Source organism: Pelophylax lessonae (assembly GCF_965119305.1).
Source record: "Pelophylax lessonae genome assembly, chromosome: 1".
Taxonomy (NCBI): domain Eukaryota; kingdom Metazoa; phylum Chordata; class Amphibia; order Anura; family Ranidae; genus Pelophylax; species Pelophylax lessonae.
The window spans coordinates 794,239,618-794,257,602 of NC_138768.1; the positions used below are offsets into that span (position 1 = coordinate 794,239,618).

Here is a 17,985-nt window from a genome sequence, read left to right on the forward strand (position 1 = left end):
AAAGAGAGAAAAGGGTAAGACAGTCAATTCCACGGGGACAGTTGCAGAGAACACTTTTCTGGGCCAATCAATAGCTCAACCCTCCAGGAGTCTATTCATGACCAGCTGATGTGGGGCCAGGGAAGGGTCATCTAACCATGGTTGCCATAGGAAGTAAAATTTCTAATGAGCATTACGATGCTGGCAAGTCAGCTTTTCTCTAATCAGCAAAGCGTTGAGTTGCATGACCAACTGTGCCACCGTTGGTACACGAGAGGAGATCCAATGTCTGGCTATACGTTTACGAGCCACCTAAATCAAAACGTTTAATGGCTACATGGGCATGCGGGGTTAGGTTCTCTACCTCCAGTGCACCAAGCAGACACACAATTGGGTCTCTAAGAAGCTGAAAGTTATAAACCCTGGAGATTGTGTCGAAATAGTTTGGGACACCTCCATAACATGTGAATAAGGGTGCCCTCTTTTGGATTTATTTAACACTTGTCCTGACCTTGGCATGTCAACCATCTCTATTGTGTGCCACTGGTCTTGATCTCTGTTTTTAACATGACTTTGCTTGAATGCCAAATACCCAACATACCCCTGCTTTGCGTTTCTGGACAACTTTCCTATTTATCTTCTTTGGCCACCTGCCAACATGATCAGCTGTCTCCAGCGGTGTGCTCCTGGGAACCCACCAAGTGGTTGGGGAGATAGGGGAGAACGTGCTACTGCTGGAGCATACACAATAGTTAGCTCCAAGCTGGAATTCAAAATTAACCCAAGGCCATCCAACAATGTCAATCATCATAACTACAAGGTTTGATGAAATAAAAGGAGGATTCTATACACAACACACCGTCATTCTGAGTACAATTCTCCTAATTAATACATAGCAGCTATGCAAAAGCCCTTGTGACACCAGTCAATACTCTACCAGATAATAGAGAGAAATGGATAATGAAACCAGACACAAAAGCCGCATTGATGTCAGTGTAGTTGAATCAGAACACACTGTAAAATGCAGACAGGTGCCATTGATTAGATCTTCTGCAATCAGATGGTGAGCGGACGGAAGAAAGAAAACAGATGAAGTGTAATTAGCAAATAAGAAACAAATGAAATATCAGCAGGTAGGAAGCTGGGATTTTAGATTACATTGCTATGTAATCACATTTTTCTCGGTTCTCGAATATCTCAATAGAAAGCATACTTTCTGTGGCCTGTGGGACCTGGAGAAAGAGCAGGAAGTAGGTTTATCAAAGTCAGTTAACAAGAGGTCTCGAAGCTGCATATTTCATCTAACAGGCTAGCAACAGCAACATAATTCACTTACAAACCAGAAAACCCAATTACAATGGAAAATCTCTAGAGAAATGTTAATGAAAGATGAATATTTTTCCTGTGATAAATACATTTTTTGGCTCATATAATTAGGATGAGAAATATTCGGTAACTGCAGGCGCAATGCAACACTCCACAGTAACTATCCAGATTTCAGCTTACTGCAATAATCCATAGCAACCGATTCTAATTGGACCTCACATTATCTTATTGACCAAGCCAAATCACAAAAAGGTAATTTCTTCAGGAGAAAAGCAATTTTCTTTGGTTGTTTTTAAAGGGAATGTAAAAGTGCTTTTGTACGTTTCCAGAGTCACAAAGTGAAACTTTAGCTCCTTTTTTGTAATTTAATTTCCCTTTACCCCCTATTGTAAAATGTCTATTTAGCACATGTGAATAGGTCATGGTAGCCATTGATTCCAATCTCCTTTCTACTGCTATTTCGTGTGAAAAAGAAAAATTGGAAAAACTTTTTTTTTTTCTGCATACTGTCACCAGAGAAAGTGAAATGTGACATTGTACTGTTGTGGTGGTGATCATGTACAATAGCTGGCTGTTTTGATGTCACTTTATGCCAGCCATTGTCTCTGATCACTGCCACAATAGTACAATGTCACCAGACCACGTCTACCAGTCAATGTCCCTAATCAATGCTGTCCACTCACAGTTTCCCCAATCACCCCCGCACCAGTACCAGATCACCGTCACAGCAATCACAGTATCTCTGATCACTGCCACCCCAGTCCCAGTGTCCATGATCATTGGCACACCAGTCACAGTGTCACCATAAGGACTTGTTCACAAGTGTAATCCTTTCTGAAGAGCGATCTGTATTTAGATTGCTCTTTAGAGAGCATTTGACAGGCAATAGGGAGATGCTGTATCACCTCTTTACCACCTGCATTAACCCCTTATACAAGCACCCCATTTCACTTGAACGGGTCACAATCGGTGGGCATCCAGGAGGTATATTTTCTGCCACAGCTGTGAAGCAAAATCTTGCATGGCATTTACGCCATGTATACACCTGTGGCCACTGCCTCTGCAGCTAAAGGGGGTAGTGGTTGAGGGGTGGTAAAACCATGCCTCAACCATGATGTATTACTACCCCCCAACCTCATGTGTGAACAAATCCTAATAGTGCAGTCACTATCACCACCACTTCAGTCACAGTGTCACTAGACCAGTGTAGCTAGAATTTGAGTTTCCGATTGCCACCACACCAGACTAGTGCCGCCAGCAACAGTGTTCCTTATCACCACAACACCAGTTGCAGAGTCACTTACACCAAAGTAAGCTAGCAATTGTGTCCCTGATTGTGCCACACCAGTCAGAGTGTCGCCAGACCAAAGTAGCTAGAATCAGTGTTCCTGATTGCCACCACACCAAACCAGTGCAGCCAGCAACAGTTTTCCTAAACACCACCACACCAGTCCCAGGGTTACCAGACCAGTGTATGCCAGGAACAGCGTTTCTTATTACCACAACACCAGTGTAAGCCAGCAGTGGTGTCCCTGATTGTGCCACACCAGTCCCAGTGTCACTAGACCAGTGTAAGTCAGCAGCAGTATGCCTGATTGCTGTCACATTAGCCCCCAGTGTAGGCAAACAGCAGTGTTCCTGATTGCTGCCACGCTAGTCCCCAGTGTCACTAGACCAGTGTAAGCCAGCAGCAGTGTTCCTGATTGCTGCCACACTAGTCCCCAGTGTCACTAGACCAGTGTAAGCCAGCAACATCGTTTCTGATCTTCACTACACAAGTCTCATTTTTAACAGACCAATGCAGCTAGCAATAGTGTTTGCGATCACCACAAAGCCAGTGCAGTGTTGCCTCTGCCTGACGCCTGTACTAACCCTGGCCTGTTAATTGACCTGCTGCCTGGACATATCTGTTAAGATATATGACATTTTGTTTATATGCCCTTATACAGCTTATCCATTGATCTAAAGTCATATGAATATGTTGTCTGTTTGTTAACCAGGAAGTGTTTAAATAAAGTTGCACTCACTAAAAAAAAAAAAAAAAAAAAAAAAAAAAAAAAGGAGAAAAGAGGCAGCAGAGACTGCAGTGTGTGTTCCTGAGCAGGGCCGCTGATAGGGGGGGGGGGGACCACCAGCCCTCTTGTAGGGGGCCCGAGCACACAAGGGGGCCTACACAGAGAGGGGAATTTGTGATGGACAACAAATACAGAAATCTTCCTTCAGCACCTGAATCTGATCTGTCCCTCTCCCTGCTATCAGCTTTTATCTGTTGAGAAAGAGACAGTTGTCCCTCACTAATCCCCCTCCCTTGTGTGGGCCCCCTACCAGCACTTATCTCTGCTCAGGAGTTTATTTGTAAATTGTAACTTTGTTTCTCTCTCTGTGTCTCTCTGATCACTGAGCTCCAACTACCCAGCCTGTATATTTTTCTCATCCCATCTTCTTTTTTATTTAACATCGTTTTTTTTTTTAGATTTAGCAGGAATTATGTTAGTTATGTTATATTCCCGACCGGCGGCTTCACACATCCCCTTCGTGTTTTTTCTACTTTTGTCTGTAAGTGCATTTCTTTTACTAATAAAGTGTATCAAGGATTTTACACTATTGGCGGCTTTCTTTTTGTATGGGCTGGTCTGCTGTCTGCTGTCACATCCTGGCCACTGAGTACCCATTGCGGTTCACCTAATGGTGTCATCGGATCCCTGAGGCTGCCTGCTTATGCGTTAGGGGAGTGCATCCAGTGACTACACCGCTACAATTCATCTGGGGTCTGGTAAGAGGCTAAAGTGTCTGTGGGTGTCTCGCTGGTATAGGTGGTTTCTAATACCTGAACTCTGCTATTTCCTTTCTCAATCTGGTAAGAGGCTATACGTTGGTGGCGGTTTCCCTCTCCTTATCACTGGGATAGTTATTCACATTATTTACGTTGTGTCCGGTAAGCTGCTTCACAATTGGTGCAGGATACTCACACACTTTGTGGTGGAATATGATTTGAACACAATTTATTGTTTGTACGGTATCACACTATGGAATGTTCCTCTTTTTTTATATGGTTCAATACAACATATATCGAGTAATTCACGTATGTACTTCACGCAATCTCTTGGCTTGTGGATCTTACCTCAACATATGTATCGTGCAGATTTAATTTGCCTTTCTGGTAAGCACATTTCCTAAGGGACCTTGAAGATTGTTCAAGATTTTCAACGTTTTCTACACATTAATTTATTCACTATTGGGACACTTATTTTTAGTTGGACATTTATTTTTGTTGGACATTTATTTGTTCTCTATCACTTAGCGCGACTTATTGTATTATTATATGTTATATTTGTGTCTGCTAATAATGATTTTGTTGTAATTTTAGCTAAATATAGCTTTAATATTTTCTTGGGGGGGGGGGGCCCTGCCATGTAGTCTGTACAGGGCCCCGCCATTTATAACAGCAGCCCTGTTCCTGAGAAAACTAAAGCATGGTGCCTGTGTGAGTTTGTCCTCCATCAAAGATCTGCTATAATCCGGTTATCCTATCTCTTAAGTAAAAAATGGCAACAGGTTATGGGCCCAGGAGAGAGGGAACAAGCCGATGGAACAGGCTGCTTTTCGATGGAGATGAGAAAAATTATAAGCTGTGGGAGACAAAATTCCTAGGCCATCTGCGCTTGATGAATCTTAAAGAAACAATCCTGCAAGAACCATCAGAAGGAGCAGACCCTGTGCAAGATAGGAATAAGAATGAGGAAGCTTATGCTGAGTTAATACAATTCCTGGATGATAAAAGTCTATCTCTTATAATGAGAGAAGCAACTGATAATGGAAGAAAAGCGCTGAAAATCCTGAGAGATCATTATGCTGGCCAAGGTAAGCCACGTATCATAAATTTATACACAGAACTAACATCTCTTCAGAAGTCTGAATGTGAAAGTGTCACAGACTATATCATACGCACAGAAACAGCGATTACAGCACTTAGAAATGCAGGAGAGACCCTCAGTGATGGACTGTTAGTCGCTATGATTCTTAAAGGCCTGCCTGAATCATTCAAACCATTTGCAATCCACATAACACAAGGTAAAGAAGATATGACTTTTACTGACTTTAAAACCCAGTTAGGGATTTTTGGAGGACACTGAAAAATATCACAGCAGCACAAGCACTGATAATGTAATGAAGATCAGCACCCCTGTTGTACCAACAAGGGAGAAAGACATCATTGTCTGCTACAGTTGTCATCAGAAAGGTCACAAAGCCAATGCATGTTCATGCAGAATGAATAAAAGGAAGACACAGTGGTGTAATTATTGTAAGAGCTCAACTCACAGTGAGACATTGTGCAGATGAAAAGCACGAGACAATGTAAAGCATGTAGTGGATGATACAGAACATACATTTGCTTTTAAAATAAGCGAAGACCAGTTAAGCAATCCCAAAGCAAAAAGCCTGATGGTAGATACAGGAGCAACATCGCATATTATCACAGACATCAAGAAATTTAAAAGATTTGACACCTCGTTTAGGCCAGAGAAACACTACATGGAGTTGGCAGATGGGAAAAGAACTTCCGGTGTAGCACTCAAGAGAGGCGACGCTGAGGTGTACCTAATGGACAGTAAGGGAAGACAAAGGAGGACATTGCTACAAAACGCATTGTTTATCCCCACATATCCACAGGACATTTTCTCTGTTGAAGCAGCAACAAGAAATGGGGCGTCTGTTGAATTCAGACAAGATGACAGTATTCTGGCCCATAAGAATGGTACAAAATTTGTTATAAAGAAATACAACAGGCTTTACTATTTGAACACCTATTAGGGATGCGATAACAGTTGTTACGGTTGTTATGATATTCAGACATGGCATGAAATCCTAGGTCATTGTAATTACGATGATATCTTGAAACTACAGAAACTAGTAGATGGAATGAAGATCCAAGGTAAGGTTGACAAGTCCAACCTGAATTGTGAGATTTGTATCCAAGGAAAATTTGCTCAGAGTAGAAACAGGGAGCCTGACACCCGTGCAAAATACCCACTTGAACTAGTACACACAGATTTAACAGGTCCTATAGAGCCAGTTGCAAAGGACGGATTCAAATACGTCATAGGATTCACTGATGATTATTCTGGTGCAGTGTTTGTATACTTTCTGAAAAACAAGAGTGACACAGTTCTAGCCACAGAGAAGTTTATTGCTGATACTGCCCCCTATGGGATCATCAAGAGAATGAGGTCAGACAATGGTACCGAATTCACATCGAATGACTTCCAGTCACTACTCATAAAGAAGAGCATAAGACATGAGACTTCAGCACCTTATTCACCACATCAAAATGGAACAGCTGAAAGAAACTGGAGAACACTGATAGAGATGGCAAGATGTATGCTAATAGAGAGCAAAGTACCAAAAGAGTTATGGACATATGCAGTGATGACAGCAGCTATGATTCAAAATAGATGTTTTAACAATCGTTTGAAGCAAACGTCATACAACATACAGGGAGTGCAGAATTATTAGGCAAATGAGTATTTTTGAGGATTAATTTTATTATTGAACAACCACCATGTTCTCAATGAACCCAAAAAACTCATTAATATCAAAGCTGGCTATTTTTGGAAGTAGTTTTTAGTTTTAGCTATTTTAGGGGGATATCTGTGTGTGCAGGTGACTATTACTGTGCATAATTATTAGGCAACTTAACAAAAATCAAATATACAGTATACCCATTTCAATTATTTATTTTTACCAGTGAAACCAATATAACATCTCAACATTCACAAATATACATTTCTGACATTCAAAAACAAAACAAAAACAAATCAGTGACCAATATAGCCACCTTTCTTTGCAAGGACACTCAAAAGCCTGCCATGCATGGATTCTGTCAGTGTTTTGATCTGTTCATCATCAACATTGCGTGCAGCAGCAACCACAGCCTCCCAGACACTGTTCAGAGAGGTGTACTGTTTTCCCTCCTTGTAAATCTCACATTTGATGATGGACCACAGGTTCTCAATGGGGTTCAGATCAGGTGAACAAGGAGACCATGTCATTAGCTTTTCTTCTTTTTTACCCTTTCTTGCCAGCCACGCTGTGGAGTACTTGGACGCGTGTGATGGAGCATTGTCCTGCATGAAAATCATGTTTTTCTTGAAGGATGCAGACTTCTTCCTGTACCACTGCTTGAAGAAGGTGTCTTCCAGAAACTGGCAGTAGGACTGGGAGTTGAGCTTGACTCCATCCTCAACCCGAAAAGGCCCCACAAGCTCATCTTTGATGATACCAGCCCAAACCAGTACTCCACCTCCACCTTGCTGGCGTCTGAGTCAGACTGGAGCTCTCTGCCCTTTACCAATCCAGCCACGGGCCAATCCATCTGGCCCATCAAGACTCACTCTCATTTCATCAGTCCATAAAACCTTTGAAAAATCAGTCTTGAGATATTTCTTGGCCCAGTCTTGACGTTTCAGCTTGTGTGTCTTGTTTAGTGGTGGTCGTCTTTCAGCCTTTCTTACCTTGGCCATGTCTCTGAGTATTGCACACCTTGTGCTTTTGGGCACTCCAGTGATGTTGCAGCTCTGAAATATGGCCAAACTGGTGGCAAGTGGCATCTTGGCAGCTGCACGCTTGACTTTTCTCAGTTCATGGGCTGTTATTTTGCGCCTTGGTTTTTCCACACGCTTCTTGCGACCCTGTTGACTATTTTGAATGAAATGCTTGATTGTTCGATGATCACGCTTCAGAAGCTTTGCAATTGTAAGAGTGCTGCATCCCTCTGCAAGATATCTCACTATTTTTGACTTTTCTGAGCCTGTCAAGTCCTTCTTTTGACCCATTTTGCCCAAGGAAAGGAAGTTGCCTAATAATTATGCACACCTGATATAGGGTGTTGATGTCATTAGACCACACCCCTTCTCATTACAGAGATGCACATCACCTAATATGCTTAATTGGTAGTAGGCTTTCGAGCCTATACAGCTTGGAGTAAGACAACATGCATAAAGAGGATGATGTGGTTAAAATACACATTTGCCTAATAATTCTGCACTCCCTGTACTGACGGGGAAGAAACCAGACTTTTCAAAAATGAAGATTTTTGGGTCAGAATGTTTTGCATATAAACACGATAAGAAAAAGATGGATCCAAAATGCACAAAAGGAATTTTTGTAGGATATGACAAAAATAGTCCCTCTTACCTAGTGTATTACCCTGAAACTGGCAAAGTCTTCAAGCACAGACTAGTAAAATTAATTGAAAAGGATGTAATCGAGAAACAAACTCAGACTGAGCTGTTGGACAATAATGATGATTTCTATGAGGAAAGGAGTGTAATTCCTGTATCAGGTCCAATGACTAATGAGACCCCAAATTCTTTAGAGGAGATTGTAGAGGACAAAGATGAAGACCATGGTACAAGATACCCTACAAGAAATAGAAAAACTCCTCAGTATTTAAATGACTATGTACTAGAATCTGTTGGTGATGATCAGATACTGATGAACATAGATTACTGCTATAGAGTACATGATGTACCTCAGACCTTCAGAGAAGCTATGGAAACACCCCAGTCACAAAGTTGGTTAAATGCAATGAAAGATGAGATGGAGTCACTAAAGGAGAATGATACCTTCAAATTGACCACACTACCAGAAGGCAAACATTCAGTGGGGGGTAGATGGGTGTATGCAATAAAAAGCAATCCAAATGGAGCTGAAACGTACAAAGCCAGATTTGTGGCAAAAGGCTATAATCAAGTAAAGGGAACCGACTACATGGAAACTTTTTCTCCAACTGCGAATTTTACTTCATTACGCATTTTGATGCAAATGGCAGCACAATATGATTTAATCTTGCATCAAATGGATGTGAAGACAGCTTACTTGCATGCCCCAATTGATTGTGATATATATATATAGACCAACCAGAAGGTTTTGAGATCAAAGATGACACAAATAAAAAGCTAGTTCTCAAACTAAAAAAGTCACTGTATGGTCTTAGCAATCGGGAAGAAACTGGAACAAGATGCTACATGATTATTTATGTTCAAATGCATTTATACAAAATCCTGTAGACCATTGTGAATATGTCAAACAGAACAGGGATGAACAAGCAATATTACTAATATGGGTGGATGATCTCATCATTGCTGCAAGCAATGAAAAACTACTCAATGATGTGAAGTCAACACTAGCGACAAAATTCAAAATGAAGGATCTTGGAAAACGGAGCTATTTTTTGGGCATTGATTTTAGACAGACTAGTGAAACGGTGAAGATGAATCAGAAGAGATACATTTTGAAAATGATAGAAAGATTTGGTGTGTCAGATTGTAAACCGAGATCTACTCCTTGTGAACTAAAATTAGATTTCGACGACAAAAGTGAACTTGCAGATGTAAAAAGCTATCGGGAGATAGTAGGCAGTTTGATTTATGTGGCTACGTGTACAAGACCGGATTTGAGTTGGACTATAAGCAAACTGTCACAACACATGATCACGGCCAAACACGTACTGAGATATTTGAAAGGAACTGTCAATTTTGAACTATGCTACAGAAAATGTAAAGAGAAGTTAAAACTAGAGGCATATAGTGATGCCAGTTGGGCCTCAGACCAGATTGATAGGAGAAGCACAACAGGTTATTGTTTTAGCCTGACTGAAAATGGACCTCTGATTTCTTGGAAATCAAAGAAACAACCAACAATTGCACTATCTTCATGTGAAGCTGAATATATAGCATTAGCTGCAACCACACAGGAGAGTCTATATCTTGCACAACTGCTGAGAGAATTGGACAGTGAATGTCAGTTTGAGCCAGTGAAGATTTTTGAAGACAATCAGAGTGCGATAGCTCTCGCAAAGAACCCAGTTTACCATCAAAGATGCAAACATATTGACATTAAATTCCATTTCCTTAGGTCTATTCTGAGTGAAGGCAAGATAGATCTTGAGTATTGTTCTACGGATAAAATGGTAGCTGATGTAATGACTAAACCAATAACACAGTTTAAGCTTGATAGGTTTGTGAGTTATATTTTTGGAGTATAGAGAGTAAAATGATGTAACTGTATTAAACTATTTTTCATAAGCAGTATAAGAGCAAGTGGGGGTGTTAAGATATATGACATTTTGTTTATATGCCCTTATACAGCTTATCCATTGATCTACAGTCATATGAATATGTTGTCTGTTTGTTAACCAGGAAGTGTTTAAATAAAGTTGCACTCACTAAAAAAAAAAAAAAAAAGGAGAAAAGAGGCAGCAGAGACTGCAGTGTGTGTTCCTGAGAAAACTAAAGCATGGTGCCTGTGTGAGTTTGTCCTCCATCAAAGATCTGCTATAATCCGGATATCCGATCTCTTAAGTAAAAAATGGCAACAACATCCTTTGCCTGTTTGCGGACCATGTTCCTGTCTGCTGCCTGAACTGACCCATCAGCCATGTACCAGTAGGCTATGCTTGCTTTGCTAATAAAAGTGGGGACTGCTAAAGGAATGCTACACTAAACTATATTCCCTGACCACTCTTACAGAGGCGACCATTACAGTATATTGGTTTTTAAACAATTGGTTGATTTGTGCAATACATAAGATACAATGTCTGGTAAATAATCAGCCCAAACAGTAAAAAGGTCTCACGCATGTGGTATCTCCGTACTTAGGAGGAGCAGTACAATGTGTTTTGTGTTGTAATTCTAAGTATGCATATGCTGTGTGTTAGAAATATCCTATTATTTAACAACTTTGTGTAGAAACTACATTTTAATTTTATTTTCACATTTTACAAGAATGTGTGGCAAATAAATGAAGTGTTTAAAAGCCTCACCATACCGCTTAGAAAATACCTTTTGAATACTTTTCAAAATGTCATTTTAAGGGTGTTTCTGCTGTCCTGGTGCTCCAGGGCCTCCAAAAATGTGATCAGTAAGGATATTAGATGGGTCATTTATGCCCCAAGAAAGCCTGAAGGTGCTCCTTGGATTTTGGGCTTATACATGTGGTAGGGGAGGAGTAGCAGATTGTGTTTTAATGTGCAATTCTAAGTATGCCTATGATGTGTGTTATAAATATTTAATTATATACCGTTTTGTGTAAAAATACATTTTCACTTTCATTTTTTCAGTAATTTTTTGCAACAGCATTTTCAAAAGACTCACTGTGCCTTTTAGAAAATACCTTAGAATTTTTGCTTTCCCAAACATGGTCATTTTGTGAGTATTTCTCCTGTCCTGGCACTTCAGGGATATGTTAGGTAGTCAGGAAATCAGACTCATAATTTATGCTCTTTAAAAGCCCAAAGGTGCACCTTGGATTTTGGGTCCAGTGATGGCAAACCTTGGCACCCCAGATGTTTTGGAATTACATTTCCCATGATGCTCATGCCCTCTGCAGTGTAGTTGGGCATCATGGGAAATGCAGTTCCAAAAAACATCTAGGGTGCAAAGGTTCGCCATCACTGATCTAGACTGTGAAAAAGTCTCACATGTGGTATCCCCCATATTTAGAAATCATAGTAGAATGTGTTTTGGGGTGTAATTGTACATATGTCTATGCTCTGTGTGAAAAAAAAACTTTTTAAAGTGACAACTTTGTGAAAAAAAAATATTTACTTTCATAATTTTCCAAATAACTGTGAGAAAAAATGTAAACATTATAAACTCAAAACAACTCTTACTAAACCCCTTTCTAAAAAGGAATAATTTTGGGGGGGATTTGTAATGTCTAGGCATTTTAGGGCCTCAAGAAATAGATAGTCAGTACATCAGGAATGATCAATTTTGAAATATAATTTCATACAGACTAATACACTAATCTGACTTATTTTTACCACAGAAATGTAGCAAATACATTTTGGCCTACATTTATGAAGAACGTTTATTTGCATCATTTTGTAATACAAACTAAAAAAAACGTTTTTTTCTGATTTTACAGTCTTTTTTACATTTATACAGTATAGCAAAGAAAAATAAAAAACCCTGGCTAATTAAATACCACCAAAAGAAAGCTCTATCAGTCTTAAAAAAAAAATTGCATACATTTTGTTTGGTGTTGCCATTCAAATTGTGACAGTGCTGACAACTGAAAAATGGCATGGGCAAGAAGGGGGTGATTTAGTCCGGTCTTGTGGTTAAAATGGTTATTTGTGGAGGCTCTGCAGGCCTTCTGGGTCGCGGAGGCGCCGGAGCTGGACACTGAGGACTGGGAGGATGTCTGGGATTACCCCTTCCGGCACCTCGTGGCCACCAGGGATTGACTGGTGCAGTTCAAAATATTGCATAGATTTCACCTGACCCTGACTAGACTGAGCAGAGCCTTCCCTGGTACTCCTGGGACTTGCTGGCGCTGCTGTGCTGATGCCCCCACTTATACGCATATGATTTGGCATTATCCGTCTCTGCTTGCGTACTGGACCGCGGTTCTGGACCTTATAGATCAAGTGACCACCACCCGTGTGCCTCCCAAAATTGAGTTTAGCATCTTGGGACTTGTGAATACCCTGGCCCATTCGGTGGCGACCCGCACTCTACTGGGTCTTTTGTTGTTCTACGAGAGGAAATTGGTGGTTCTCAGATGGCGGAAACCTGATGCGCCCACCCTTTCCTCGTGGAAGGCTTTGGTGAACTCCATAATCCCTCTTTATAAAGCGGCATACACTAACAGAGGTTGCCCTCAGAAATTCAGGAAGGTCTGGGACATATGGTTGGAGGCAGGGGAAACTGCTAACGATTGTGAGGGCCCTGAAGCTGTAGCTCCGTAGTCTCTATTATTGGTTGTCTTATGTTCAGTTGGGGAGGACTGGGCCTGTGCCACTTTTTCCATGTCCTCGGGTGTTCCACAGTGACCGAACTCTACCTTCAGACACTGCCTTTCACTGGTGAAGCATGATTTTGCATATACTATAGCTGCAGCCTTATTCAGGGTTTTTGTTTTATAATAGATGTACTTGTTATGCATGTTCTTTTTGTATTGTCTTGAGCCAGGGTATGCCCAATGGCTCTGTTTTTGTACGTTTTTTCAAAAAACAAATAAAAAGAATTAAAAAAAAAAAAAAAGTTATTTATAAAATAATCAAAGGTTTGTCTGTCAGCTGTTCATAAAAATAACTAGCATTGTATTTATTAACTCCTTCCTGTCTGCCCTAGAACATCCGAGGGTAGGAAGGATCAGCAATCATGTGACCACTGCCATAGTGGTCACATGAGTGGAAGCAGGTCCCGTCGGCTACTGATCTTCAGCCAGGACCAAGAGCCGTCTTCGACAGCTCAGTCTTTGTGCTGGAAGCGGGCAGTGAGTGCTTTCTCAGCACAAACATAGCCTGTCTAGTGACACATATTTGCCATGGGTAGGCAATAAAACCCACCCTTTTGCAACCGGACATATGTGTTGGACGGTCCTAAATGAGTTAAAACAGAGCAATAAATAAAAGCCTTACATGTCCTAAAAGATCAATGTAAAATGATTTAGATTGGTATACGAATCACAGATTTATTGGTCAAGTTATGCATACTGAAGCGGCCGATTTTGGCTTGGGCATCTTGGCTTCAATGAGATCTGGTCACATAGGTGTTAAACCATATAAAGTTAGTGTGTCCTTGACAGTTACTAAAACATACTGAGGAAAATGTACTAAGACTGTAGCAAATGTGTATGGCAACCAATAGGCTTATTTTTAAAGCTTAAAGGAACAAGCCGAAGATAGAAGCTGATCTTTTACTAAGCACAGTTGCTCCAGATTCCATCAGCTCCAGTTTTAGTAAATTCCCCAGAATTATAGGAGTTGATTGTCTTGTCTCAAACAAAGCTGAGGGAAGAGACAGTGTGAAGATAGCATACAGGACCCGGGTTGGAGTCCCCTGAGAAAGTAACTCAATTTATTAAGGGAACGTTGCTTAAACCTACCTGGTTGTTATTCAGTGAAGAAACTTTCTGACTACTAAGGTTATATGATTATAAAAAAAAAAAAAACACAACAACATACGAGGCCTTCATTTAAAAGCATAAGTAAATAGCATTTAGCTACATTATACCAAGTTCATGGATAATAATTCCTGTTATATTGTATTTATAAATGCATAGAGCAGCCTTTTTCTTCAGCGGTACCTTGGCAAAACGCCTAAAAAAATGCCCAAGAATTGTGTACAAGCAAGTGGGTGTATTGAGCCTGCCTTTTAGTTACACAAACCCACAGGTCTTCATTGTGCACCATTACAACACTCTAGTCAGCAGTGTTCTAACACCCAATGACCACATCAGTGGAAATAGTGGATGCCAGACCCCTGCACTGCAGTGAGTGAGGGAGAGAAACTGAGGGAGAAGAGAAACATTGGAATAATAGTCAGCACTAACGTGCAAAGGTGTATTTGCTTTGGGGGAATAAATCCCCTCTAATGTTGAATGTCCTACATGTGTAGATGTTGCTGTATTATGTAAGTTTTGTTGTTTACATTTCAGAATTGGGTGCCTTGAGATTTTGCAGAATTATAAATTGTGCCTTGAATGAAAAAAGGTTGAGCAGTTTTCAAATCTTGGGTTCAAATTCAAGAGGTACATATTGCATAGATTAAATGTTTTTACCCAAGATTTATGCAGCTTTACCAAACATTAGTTTTAGGGTGTTTTGTGTGTGTAAATGCCTCTGCAACTGTGCTAATTGCATTAGAGTGGGAGATCCTACGAGGCAGGAACTCGTGTAAATGTTCTCTACACTTCGTAAAAAAAAGAAAAAAAATTTGAGAGAAATTAATAAAATATAACGTTGAACTGTGAATGCGAAGAATTTGAAAAACCTTTGAGCAAATCAGAAAATATTACCTACAACTCACCTGTCGTTCAGTTTCTAGTAACCTGGACTCTATCTTCTGCCTCTCTAAGCTCTTCCAGTCACTCTGATACTTCTGGAGCAGAACCCTTCCCTGGATTTTAGGCAGAGCTAGAGTAATGTCCATCTGGGAGAAGCCACAGAGAAACTCCTGCTGTATCTTATGTACATCATCTTCAGACACACACAAAGGTAACAGGAGAACCTTCCTAAAATAAAACACAAATAAAAATAATAATAAAAAAGAGGATGGTAAGCCATCACAAAAGACCTTACCAATCAAAGTGGAAAGGAATGATTTATAAATGTATTAATTCCCATTGCAAGCTACAAAATCAAATATTCATATTTTGATATTTAGGTTTAGATTTGTTAGGTTTCCATAAAACAACTGACTCTTGGGCAGCTTTGTCTGTGTTCAGCTACTGACAAAGTATATTCTGGCTAGCTGGAGGTAGTAACTTGAATCTATGTAGTGTAACTAACTAATAGTTTTCCAAATACTCCAATGCTTGGATGCCCAAATCCACCCCCCCCCATAAAAATAAAACCCCAAAAAAGTAGCTTTAACAAGCACTGCTAGAGAACTCAGTAAAACAGCCAATTGGCAAGTATGCCAAGGTGGACATCCTTGCCGATCAGCAACGGAGTGAGATTCTCAAACTAAAATGTCAAATTTCGTAAATATAAAGCCCTAATATATAAAGCCCTAAACCCCAAATAAATGCCCCTAAAAAGTGCTTAGGGTTCTGTGTCATGCCCCAGGGACTATTAATCACACAAAAAAAAGTTCCTAAAAATTGTTGTTTTTGATAGAGAGCCAATTATTGAAAAAAAAAAGAGATTTCTTTGAATCTAGTGTACGGGGGGGGGGGGGGGTCTAAAAAGTGTACCTGTGCACCCCCCCCCCCCAGACACTAAACCGCAATATACCGGGACCGCAAAAACCGAACCGCGATGGGTTTATATATATATACACACACATATATTTATTTATATATATATATATATATATATATATATATATATCTATAAAAAACAACAATTTTTAAGAACTTTTTTTGTGTGATTAATAGTCCCTGGGGCATGACCCAGAACCCTAAGCACTTTTTAGGGGCATTTATTGGGTTTTAGGGCTTCAAAATGGTGTTTTTTGATTCCAGAAGTTCGGGTCCCATTGATTTCAATGGGGTTCTGGAATCCGAACCGAACTTTCGGGAAATTCGGGTGTTCTGGTCGAACCAAACTTTTCAAAAGTTCGATCATCCCTAGTCCTGACCCCCTCCTAAGCCTCACTACTAGCTGATGAGGCTTCCCATCACAGCGATGACCGAATAGTTATGAGGCAGAAGGAGCAGGACCAGGCTGCTAACCAGGGAAGCTGGTTGATAATGGTATATTAGAGCTCCTAGGAATTTGTGGATTTATGGGTAAGAAGCAACTGAAAGGCACAAATTGTAATATACTAAACAAGTCATAGGTAGATATATTATGATTTGCGACTGAGAGACAAAATTTACACCAATTTCAGGAAATTTAAAATGCTTTACAACTACGTGGGGACCTAACCGCATTGCTGTATACCTTCAGGCAGGTTGAGGTAGAAGTTGCATCTCCGGCCTACATGAAGGTAAAGAGTAATAGCAAATGCAGCTTCATAAATAAATTTAAAAATAATGCAGTAGCACTATTATCATGTGTGACAAGTTGTGTTAAGCCACAGACAGTAGGAAGGTCAAAAATCTGACTGTTGCAAAACATAAATAAAAAAGAATGCCAATATATGTGTGACTTGTAGAAGGTGCTAGACATAAGCTGCAACTGCAAGCTACAGCTCATTTTCCTACTGAATAAACCCTTACACTATACCTTATGCAGTCGTAAATGGTTCTGCATTGCTTGACAAAGTTTGCTCTTTCAGCCTCCAGCTCCTGTTTTTAGGCTAATCCAGGTCTAATCTTCCAAATATAGCAGGAATACCCCAAAATCAGATGATAATGGACCTATGTAAACTAGCTGGCCTTATTACTCCTGGGTAATGGCATCCCAGAAAACCCCAAAAAGGTTCTCCTGAACCTGTAATCCAAGCACTGTAACAGCTCCCAACTTTGACTTAGGGTGTTTCTCTTTATTGTGGCTAAACAGGTGCCCAACAAAGCATAGTGGTCTTCCGCCGCCCAGGATCACGCAAGTGAAATAAAAGATGGCTCATTATGTAAACGATTATTTTGATTGCTCCTTATAGACACTTTGAAATGCTTTCCTTTGGGGTACACAATATATAGAAACGTCAGAGCCATACAAAACCACTCCCAGTTCCATCCCTCACCTGCACCCCCATTTTTATTTTTATTTCCTTCGCCTTCATTTCTCTCTGCCATTCTATTCTCTTATTCTCTTTGTTGCCCAACTGCCCTCAGAATCCAGTATCTATATTGGCTACCTTAGTTGCTGGCATTCTTGGGCTCAGCCTCCGTTGAACACATTGCTTGACTCTAATATACCTTTATTCATCAATCCCATTTGCTCAACAGGTTGAGTGGCTCACATGCCCTTCCACTACAGTACTACAGAAGCTTGGCTCCTGATGAGTAAGAAATATCAATAGACTTTATAGGGCGGACCCTTCTGTGGAATGGTCTTCTATTACCTAATCTCTGTGTATTTATTCTACTGCATTTTTAAAAATGCTTTCATCTTACTGTAGTTTGGAAAACTCTCTCAATAAAAATGCTATACATCTGTGTGATTCAGAACACAATTTCTGTCTATTGCTTCACAGGGAATTTTGAAATAGGCACCCTTCATTATCCTGGGCGAAAAAACAGTGAGTACTGGCAGACATATTTATGGTGAAAACAATC

At 40.3% G+C, this 17,985-nt stretch overlaps 1 protein-coding gene across 1 annotated transcript in view; it reads right to left on the reverse strand.

Moving 5' to 3' along the window:
• The window catches only part of EVC2 (EvC ciliary complex subunit 2), a 316,078-nt gene that overhangs the window by 91,582 nt on the left and 206,511 nt on the right, over positions 1-17,985 (reverse strand). Inside the window, exon 15 of the mRNA XM_082263099.1 lies at positions 15,126-15,330. Coding sequence (XP_082119225.1) covers positions 15,126-15,330 — 205 coding nt within the window. The remainder of the gene's footprint in view (positions 1-15,125; positions 15,331-17,985) is intronic.